This window comes from Gavialis gangeticus, unplaced genomic scaffold (genome assembly GCF_001723915.1).
Source record: "Gavialis gangeticus isolate Ggan-Ray unplaced genomic scaffold, GavGan_comp1, whole genome shotgun sequence".
In the NCBI taxonomy this organism is placed as follows: domain Eukaryota; kingdom Metazoa; phylum Chordata; order Crocodylia; family Gavialidae; genus Gavialis; species Gavialis gangeticus.
In genome coordinates, this window is record NW_017729013.1 from 5,975,476 (window position 1) to 5,985,805 (window position 10,330).

Here is a 10,330-nt window from a genome sequence, read left to right on the forward strand (position 1 = left end):
AGCACTAGGTCCAACAAGGCACCCCCCCTGGTGGGGCTGTGCAGTGAGATAACCCACTCGTGTTTTCTGTCTTGAAATAAATGCACATTTTTCTGGCAGCAAAGGCAGCATTGCTTTTACTCATTTTAATTCATGCCATTGTTTTAGTGCATGGAAGATAAAAGTGCCCTATTTCTATTTAGATTTAAATTGGGCACTTAAAGTGTCTATGCATAGGCATGCCAAAAACAGCTAGGGCATGAATTACAGTCAACTTGGCTATTTCTCTTCCAGTCCACATGAAGGTGAGCCCTTCACGCAGCTAACAAATTTACATGGAGGAACTTGCTTGAACCTGTTTGAATGCTGGGAACATAGCCACGACCAGTGATCTTCTAGCTGGAAGTGAGCCAAGGTTCAATTCCTTGCTTTAACAAAATATAGTTTCTCCAGATGCACAACTATTTTCTTGTTTATTAGGTGGGAGCTTTCCGGGGTCTGCTCCCCTCTGCTACCAGCTGCAGGAAGCTTTTAGAACTAGCCCACAGGTCTGTGCTCTTCCCCCTACTGGGAGGCAGCTGGGTACATGAACACAAGAGTCACTCAATACCTTAGGGTGTCCAAGCATCCTATTCATACCCACCCGGAGTGTCCTGTACAACACAGCTTTATTAAATGCCAGCGGACCTGCCTCTAACAATCTGCACCTGGTTTTAAAACCAGAAGAGTTGCTCTGTCACACTGTGGTCCTTTTCATTTCGATTCTCTCTCCATTGGCTTCTACTCACAACTGGCTCCTGGGAGGGTATTAGTCATTAGGAACATTCCTAAATTGCTTTATCCAATCAATAGGGATACCGTGAGCGGGGATTGGTTCCTGAGTTCACTTGTTCCAGCGCCAGAAAAATTCAGCCCTTCTGCTGCAGCCCCCAATACTGCCTTCATGATGCACCTAATTAGTTTGTGTGCAATTTCTTGCCAATTATAGCTGGAGACAAGGGCTAGATTATTGGATCTGGAAAGTCCTATTTGCCCACAGGATGGGCACAGGAGAGCAGCCATCTGCCCACTCAAACCACTCAACATTTCTAATTCCTATCATGGCAGGGCCACCCTCAGAGGCAAGTGTATTCGGATAAAGTTTTCACGTCCCATGAGCTATCTTTGCAAAGACTGCCCAGAAATGCTTCGGGGATTTTGGAGAAAACCTTTTCTACTGGCAGATGGACAGAAAGAGCTGACTAGCAGAATTAGGGCTCAGTGGGCCCCCGGACTGGAGATTTGGTCTACTTCTGGCTACTGCAAAGAGATTGATTCCCTTTTCTTTAGACTGAATTCTCCCCTATTAAAATATATTAGGAATTACTGAACAGGCAGGCCAGAGATAAGTCTCTCACCCACCCCATACCTACCACCATTCTTTTATGAAGTGCAGTAATGGTAACAGATTTCCAGTCTGTCAAATGACAAGCAGCTTTTGGAGCATAGTGGCTAAGAAAAACAGTCAACAAGGAAGAAGGGAAGTGAGGAATGTGCTCAGCAGGCAAAACAACACCTTTATGCAATTGTGCAGTTCGCTCTCTCCGAGCCTGACTAGCTGCAGTACAGGCTAATGTACCAGCGACAGCACATACTGCTTCAGCAAGTGCTCTTCCTCCGGCTAGCACTCAATGCAATATAGCTCTTGTTCAAAAAAGAACAAAATGAAGCCTCATACCCTAGAAACTTCTAAACAGCGTGCCAGAATATGCTGCCTATGAAAAGTGGCAGCCCAGGCACCTGCTCCTTCTCACAGTGTCAGGTGGGAGCCTGCAAAAAATCATTTCCTGGGACATGGTCCCTGATAGACAGGGAAACCCAAAACAAAATGTCTTAGTTTATAGGCCCTATCCTGCTGTCTCCCATAGACCCACTACACAGCAGAGCTGCCACTTAACCAAGCAGATAAAAACAACCAGCTGGCCCAATGCAGAGAGGTTCTCACCAACCTCCCACAGCCCTGGTTTGGTTCTCACCCTACCTCCTCACTCAAAGCCTCCAACTAAGATTATCTCCCTCACTCTCACCTGCCAAGGGCTTTAGATATATACTCTGACATCCCAAAGCACAAGGCCAGGCTCCACATGCTTCCCCTCTTCTTTCACTGAGTTTACTCTGCTTGCTTATGCCTGTGAGGGAGACCGTATATACAGCCTTCTGCACAGATAGACTGGAGCCACAAAGGAAGCTGCAGTACCTCTGAGATCACATATGTATTATGAATGCAGTTGTACAGTAGCTGTCTTCACATTAACTGCCAAAAAGGGGGGCACAGAGCTGGCTACATGCAATGCATCTTGATGTAACAGCACAAAAAGAAAAAGCAAGCTTATCATTCAGCCAGCATCTTCCTTTGTCTGCAGCTCCACAGGTTGCAGGATAAATAAATGCCCAACTATATTGTCTGGAAAGCAATGCCACGTGGGGAAAAAGAAAAGGTACTTTCATGGCATATAAAAAGGTACTTTCATGGCAAGACAAGCCATGTCATCAGCAATCGCATTGGTTCAGACGAGACAAATTCAACGGATGAACTGGTTACTGAGCAAGCTATGACACCTCTCAGCCAATACAATAGCATCAGTGCACTGAACCTGCTCTGAGTCTCAGTGCAATGGAAGACAGGTTCCAAGACACTCAAGTGAAGCACTGTATAACCAGCACAATGTCATCAATTAGCCATGTTTAGCATGTAACGAGTCCACCACAAAACACATGCAGATTCGGTAGGGAAACTGAACATCATTAAGATTCCCCACAGAACCATTCTTTTTGATACTTGCTAGAAGTTACCTGCTGCAACGTTTAATACAGCTCAGAACAAAGCACTAATTTACAGGCAAGTCTTTTGCTCTACTGGTACAAAACACATCTTTCAGTTAGAATCTTTCCACAAAGCAAGAGGCTGGGAAGGCGCACAACATTAACAAGTCAAAGGTTCTGTTTTTTTTCTTGCTCCCTGGGAGATACAAGTATGAGGGCAAAGGAAATGTCATCAGCTTTGTAACTTCTGCTCTAACCAGCAATGCTCCTTCGTGCCACTCCAAGACTGCTACTAACAATAGTTAAGTATCATCCTCTGCCTTGGTTTTCCCATTTATAACTAACGCTGTTAGTTGGTCTGAACTTTGTCTCTCTATGACATCCCACAAGCAAAATACTGAAGCATCCTCTTCCTCTGTAGCAAGGACGTCTTGTAGGCTTATTAGTATCCAGGTTTAAAGTTCAGAGAAAAGTGTATGATTCAATTAAAAGCTACTTAAAACCTCATGCTGAAGCAGTAAGTGGTCTTTAAAAGAAGAAAATTAAAATGTGTAACAGTAATTGGTGCCATTGATATAAGAAACACTGATAGAGTAAACTGAAATAGAAAGCAATCAAAAAAAATACCTTTGAGTCTCTCTGATGGATTATGCCCAGCCTTGCCTACATTTCTTCAGTCTCACAGGGTAATTGTTTTTGACCCTTTGTAGACCGCAAAAAAAGAGCTGAGCTGACAACCAGTTCATTAAGGTCACTTTCAGATTTTTTTTATTAGAACTCCAATTTAATGAAGTAGATTTTTTTTGTAATTTGACATGCGACAGAAAGTGGTACCATTTAGTATCCATTATATGATCCATTTAAAGAAAGACTGACGTAATTGTCCATTTCAGCAGTGATGTGATGGAGAGTTTTGAATTCTGATTTGGTAGCTTTATTCTTTCATCTCAAAGATGCAAGTGGCAGTCATATTGCAAAATCTTGGAATATACTCTAGGCAAGTAGTTAGCCACGTCAGTCTAAAAATCAGGCAGAAGGTAGGACACGGGGTAGATAAACTCTAGACCCATGTGTTTGCCTAATTTGATCTAACCTTAATGTAGAGCTGTGCATGTTTTATGTTGTCAAGGCTGAGTTTAGGGACTCTGTACTTTTTTTTAAAGGATTGACAGATTAAGAGTACTGAAGCATTCTCACTTCTGCACCCAAGAAAAATGGCAATCCTTTTCTATACATCATCATCATCTAGTACCTATACTGGTTCCCAATTAGCCCTATGTAATTCCACACTGATGCATTATATTGCTGTGCATCAAAAACCGAAGCCATATAATGACATCTGAACTACAGGTCATACAGATGTAAAGCATACGTTTAAGGACTGCACAACATCACCCCTAAATTTGTAAGAGGATTTGGGATCTCTGAGATAAGAAATACTGCATAGAATGAAAGACACCCAAGTGACTCCTGCTCTTTCTCTACAGTACTATCCAGCTTCTGGTTACAGAGCTTATCATCATTTTGATGAGGGTCCTTTTCTTTACTGTGTGGTACAGTTTGTAATGTACAGCTTCTAGTCTCTGGGTCAGACAGTCATGCCCACCTTTTATGGAAAGAAATGAATGTAATGGCTCCCAGTAACTTTGATAGACTCTGGATGTGATACTACTGCATGGTGTTTCGACAGGAGGATTCCTAGATATGAATAATTTAGAATATTACAGTCTTTCCTTTGGAATTGTGCCAATGGTTAGTGTTACAACTTTTCCAGAGGAGCAAGTTACATGCAGTTCACTGTTACACTGCCAGAAGCAAAGCTACAAGTACATTACTGTGAAAACAGTAATTAGGGTGTGAAAACAGAGCACACCAACCACTCTAGGGTAACTGCTCATGCGCACACTCTCTCTCTGCAATACATTTGAGGTAGCTTAGCCTTCAGTGAAAGTGGAACAACCTATCTTGCATAGTGTTACTCCTTGGTGCCCTTACAAACTAACTGAATCAGAACTTTACAGCAAGGTATTCATGCACCCCTACCCATAGTGATGCCAGGGATACTTCTCTTGTACTTGTGTAAGATCTAGCCTGCTTTGCATATTAAAGCAAAGTAACAACTGCAAAGTTACTGTTCAAGAAAGAAGCAGCCAGATTCTTCTGTGAAATGGAAGTCCTATTAAAAAAAAAGTATTATTAAAATGTTACTACCTCAAAATTGCCTTATTACAAAAAGAAAAAACAGTCCCTCATTGATGCAGACACATTGAGACACATGATTTTCACAGCACTCTTCCAAAGAGAGTTATAGATTAGGGAAGTCAAGTGTAATATTCACTGTTACTCTCCTTAGCTTGTGGTGTCACTGCTGGAACCACCAATAGTCTAGTAAACTTCACTGTTTTCCTAACACTTCAGCAGTGTGACACTGTGCATGAATTTGATTTGTAAATGTTAGAAGCTGTGTGCACTGCATGTTTAGGAGAGAAACTTCCTGGTAGTTGACAGAATAGTAAAGCAAGATTCAACAAAGCAAATCTCCAGGGAAATGTAAGTTATTCATTTTGTATCTCTTACTCTATCCATTTCAGCACCAGCACTGGCATATGGGCTGTGAAATGGCTCCTGCTTCTGCAGAAGACTTGACAGGCACTGACACCGTGCAGCACTGGGCAGGTACCAAAGCTAGATCTGAACAAGGCAAGTACCAAAAGCAGTATAGCTTGGTCAACGATACCACAGTGCACTTGGGCATCTACATCTTGCTTCTTGCAATATGGCTATGCTCTACTGCTGCCAGCATCCAGACTAACTAATTCAGAGCTAGCTCTGGTTTCTCTGCATGGCACTACTTTCTGATAGTTATACCCTTGGTGTGAATGGATGAGTTATACCCTTGGTGTGAATGGAATTCCACCTGTGAAACTCTTCGAGGAAACAAAATATGTACCATAAGAAACAGGCACTGAGGAGCTTCTGACTACTAGTACACGTGACTGAGAAGAGTATCAAGTTATCAAGCAAAAAAGTTATACACATGCAGGAACGATGGACTTACCAATAGTATGTCAGTCACAACGGCCCAGTTTAAGGATAAAAAAAATTCTCCAAGTGCAATTAAAACCTGCAACGAGAGCAAAAAAAGTATAAGTGGCTAGGCACGTTCAAAGGAGGTTGACTCATTCTCAGAGTAGTCATGCATGTAAATCTCTTTGCAAACCTTCCTGATGCAAGATTACCAGGTATCATTTTTAGTTTAAAGATAAGGAAACGAGAGCATAGAAGTTAAGTGGTTTGGCTCACTGTCATATCTACACAGTGGCACAGCCAGAACAAGGAATCACAAGTCTTCATTACCAAACCCTAACCCACAGCAGAAAAAAAGTGACTCTTGCTCACCGCCTGCAGAACCCAGCCAAGAGCAAAGCAAGAGCCTAGAAGACAGAAGCACCTCCCAGTCAGATGCGATTTTAAAAATGTGACCTCAAAGATGAACCTTTGACCTGACCTCTAAATGAAGTGAACAGAATGGCTCTTAACAGACAGGGGTCAAGTATTCCAGTAAGAAGGCTCTTCCCAGGAGGCTGACTCCAATAAGCAAGTGGCTCCTAGAGACAACCAACCTAGACTGCTTGGCTCACATCACTCTTAGGGTGCTGAGGGAATTGCTCAATTCATCACAGATGGAAGCCCAGCCATGTGAGAAGAGGGGTTGGACTCCTATAGTTCTCAGAGCTGTGGTCTTGGAAAGCATTAACCCTCTACCTGCCAATCCACTGAAGCGTGTTTAATAATGCAAATAAAAACCACGCAACATGCAATTTTTACTCTTGTGGAGTACCAGAAACGACATTGGTTACCCTTCAAAGCTGCAAATTCTTGAAGACAGCATTTGACTCTAGAGGCAGTGACTGAAGTCTTAAGTATAGGAGGCGAATTACAATTTACTTACAGGAATAGGTTCCAACGGTTAGCACCGTGGACTCCAGGATTCACACAAATTCACAGAAGTTTAGGGCTCGAAGGGACCTCATGAGATCACTGGGTCCAGCTGCCCTGCTCTGGGCAGGGAAGACTGCTGGGATCAAAAAATCCCAGGAAGGTGTGCGTCTAGCCTGCTTTTAAAGATCTCCAGAGTTGAAGTCACTTTCTGATGCAAGTCATTTTAAGTTTACTCAAGTCACAAAGGGAACCCATCAAGGGTTTGCCAAGAAGCAGGGATCTAACGCTAATCTCTGCTTCTCCTTTACAACCAACTCCTTTTTCTTCTGTGTTGTCTGTTTGTCCCATAAACTGGACTGATACCTCTTTCCCACTTTCTACCTCTACAGCCTGGACCCCAGTAGGGTTTCTGTCTCAACGACTTCTACACAGAAGTGATTTCAACAAGCCAGAGGTGAGGTTAGCTCACCTACATATGACCAGAACAGCTTGTATTAAAGCAGGTTTCACAAGACAAGCCAACAGAACGGCATCCATTGGAAACCAGCCCATGAAGAAAAGCCTCAAACTGGAAGAACTGCAGGGGGAACGCTTCAAGTTGTTGGGCTTGCATGAGAGAGGTATTATTTGATTCTTTTTTCAATCTTCCCACCACCAAAGGTAATTTTCATCCTTGATCCTCAATTCCTCATGGCACTAAGGGGCCTAGAACACATTTCTAGTCAGAGCTCATTTTGCATATTAACAGGGATCATTAGAAAAGCCAGTTTCAAGACAATGGAACCTGCTTTTTGCATTACTCTGTTGAAGCTTACACCTTGTTACTTGCAGGAACAAATGTTTCAGCTTCCTGTAAATTCACCACACTTGCCTACCACTCTCCCAAAAGGTACAGTTGAATCCATTTGTGTATGAGTAAAAACACCAAGATAAAACCAGCATTACTGGTAAAGCCTGGAGCTGCAAGGATTGGGACAAGGTGCATTTGTAACTCAGATAAGAGACGACAAAGGTCAGGCCCATACAGGTGCTTTGAACATCAGTCAAAGAGATGCTTTTTCTTCTATTAAACATATAGCCTTAGGCTTGCTTTTCCTAGTCTAATATCTGGTGGCTTAGCAGTCCACATAAAAAATGCTGCCATTGTCCATTATCCAAAGGGTCAGTTTTTAGACTTCAGATGCTAGGTCTTGTGTCACTGAAGGTTTATTGTTCAAAGTGCATTGGGTACTTTGCATAACCTAGGGAGCCAGGGAAAGTTTGCAATCTAGCCAGGCATACAGATCTGAAAGGGGGCAGAAGCAGTTAGACGATCTTTTTTCTTCACTCAGTTCAAATTACTTCCACCTCATCAGCCTCTGAAGCCCAGCCGTTGTCATATAATTGTTGTTGGGGATGGGCTCTAATCACAACATTTAGATCTAATTTTGACTCTTTCCATGAGTGTCAGAGCCTTAAGGGTGGCCCATTTGGTATGAGGGCCAGTTGCATTATTGGATCTGGGTTTGAATCCTAAACCATCCTTTTTCTGCTGAAAACCAGGAGCATGTGACAGCTTTATCTAGGACACAGGCTTATGTCATTTCAAGATTCTTCATGAAGCAGCTTTCTACTTTGCCTCAAGACTTCTAATGATAAACCCAAAATAGATGAATGAAACTTAGATCAACAGAACTGGTAGAGATTTGCAAGACAGTGGCTAATATTATCCACTTAATCCCTGGTTCAGTAAGTGTCAGTGCCTTGGGTTTATGTGCCTAGTCCAACCATCACGGAAGTCAAGGAGAGGCCACTTGAGCCAAGTGCCCTGCCTTTGCACATGTTGGAATTTTGCAATTTCAGTTTTTGACCACGTGGGGCCTTTCATCCCATGAACTGCACAGAAATGCTTACACGTGCCAACCTTAGCTGGCGAGCAAGTGATACATGCTTGCATTACAGCACTTTGGGCCAAAAAAATGAAACACATCTGTTACCATGAGTAGCAATAGCACAGAGCTCATCCTACTGCCAAGGCACCTGGCAATAACCACAAAACACCATGGACCTGTGCAAGCCACTGAGGACACTAGCCCTTTACTGCTTCATCCCAAAGGTACCACAGTCCAATTATCCCATGGGCAGGCTTAACTAATTGTGTATCCGACACATACTTTGTTTTCTCTTTTCACTGGTACCACAAAGACTCAAATACAGCACTGTTCACTAAAGAACTCGATACCTCAGAAGCACTACAATTTGATGGAGCAGACAAGTACTGAAAGGGAGGGAGTATCCAGGACTGCCAGTCTGAACTTCAGTTGTGTAAATCTCATGAAAACTGCAGCAGCCTATAAGAAACATCACAAGTAAAAGCAAAGCATGGAGAAGACAAAGATAGTGGTAATTCCTGGGACCCCTGGAAGACAGTGACAGGTAGTTTGAATCCAACTGAAGGGGAAAACAAGTCCCAGACCTTGTCTATACTTACAAATGCTGCTACTACAACCCTGGCATAGCACGTTCCTAGGCACATACTTCTGCCAGCTCCATGCGGTGTGTGCGACAGCAAGGAGCAATTTTACCAACAGCTGAGAGTATGGCCCACAGCAAGTCATTATCCACATTTTACAGGCTGCAAAGGGCATTAACTGGTTAATACCACCTATCCCCCTTACAATAGACTTTGTGATGCTGAGTATAAAGTAACTGAAGATACTAGCCTGAAAGGCAGCAGAGTAGGACAAAGCCTTATAAATGGCACAGGAATGTAAAAGCGGAGCACATTTATCATAGAAAGACAAACCGCACAATAGAAGTCTGTTAAAAATCCAAGTAAATATACACCTTCAGGCCTCCCTCAGCACAAGACCTAGCTACTGAGAAAAGTGTCTAATTCATCTCACGAAGTCAGGGAGAAACTGGGCCCAGAATGTTAAAAATGGTGGAAATGATGTGAACTATGCTGGCTAAGCAAGTTTTCTAGCACATTGCTGCTTAGGCACTAGCCCTTTTGACTCATTAGAATTCAACTCTCGTAGTTTGTATCATGACTGAATTATTTCTCTTATTTCACCTCATATAAGGTGAAATAAAATTCAAGTCTCTTTTGTTCTGTGAATCGTGCTGATTCTGCCTTAAGCCGTCAAAGTTCATTTTAAGGCTCTGCATGGATGATAGCTTTAGGTACAAGTGGAAAAATATTTCCCTAACTAGCTGTGGGTTGCAATATATAAAGCTGCAGATACATAGATATATCCACAAATACACGTAGACAGGATATTTATCTATCTTAAAATTCAAATTGATGTTATGTTTCACTTTATGGTATAATGCAGCGTGTCATACTCTGTGTAAGCTCAGCCATCCAACTGCACTAAATGCTCTATACTTAGTCTCTGCCCAAGACCAAGAGACTAGATCCTGCAAGTAATGTTTGCCCAGAGAAACCACCATGCATTATTTAAGGGCACCCTACTGCTTCAGCTATTCCTCAATGCAGCCTCAGACCTCTCAAGCCATTAGTCTAAATTTATATGGGGAATGGTTCCATTAAATCTACAGGCAATCACATTTGTTTGTGGCAAGTCAGACCTAATCCAATAATTAAGAGGACTTCTATACACCT

General features: G+C 42.6%; 1 protein-coding gene across 4 annotated transcripts in view; it reads right to left on the reverse strand.

Moving 5' to 3' along the window:
• The window catches only part of LOC109293473 (protein spinster homolog 3-like), a 90,584-nt gene that overhangs the window by 8,680 nt on the left and 71,574 nt on the right, over positions 1-10,330 (reverse strand). For all 4 annotated transcript variants that reach the window (XM_019511422.1, XM_019511421.1, XM_019511420.1 and 1 more), the window contains one exon: positions 5,840-5,905. In XM_019511422.1, coding sequence (XP_019366967.1) covers positions 5,840-5,905 — 66 coding nt within the window. The remainder of the gene's footprint in view (positions 1-5,839; positions 5,906-10,330) is intronic.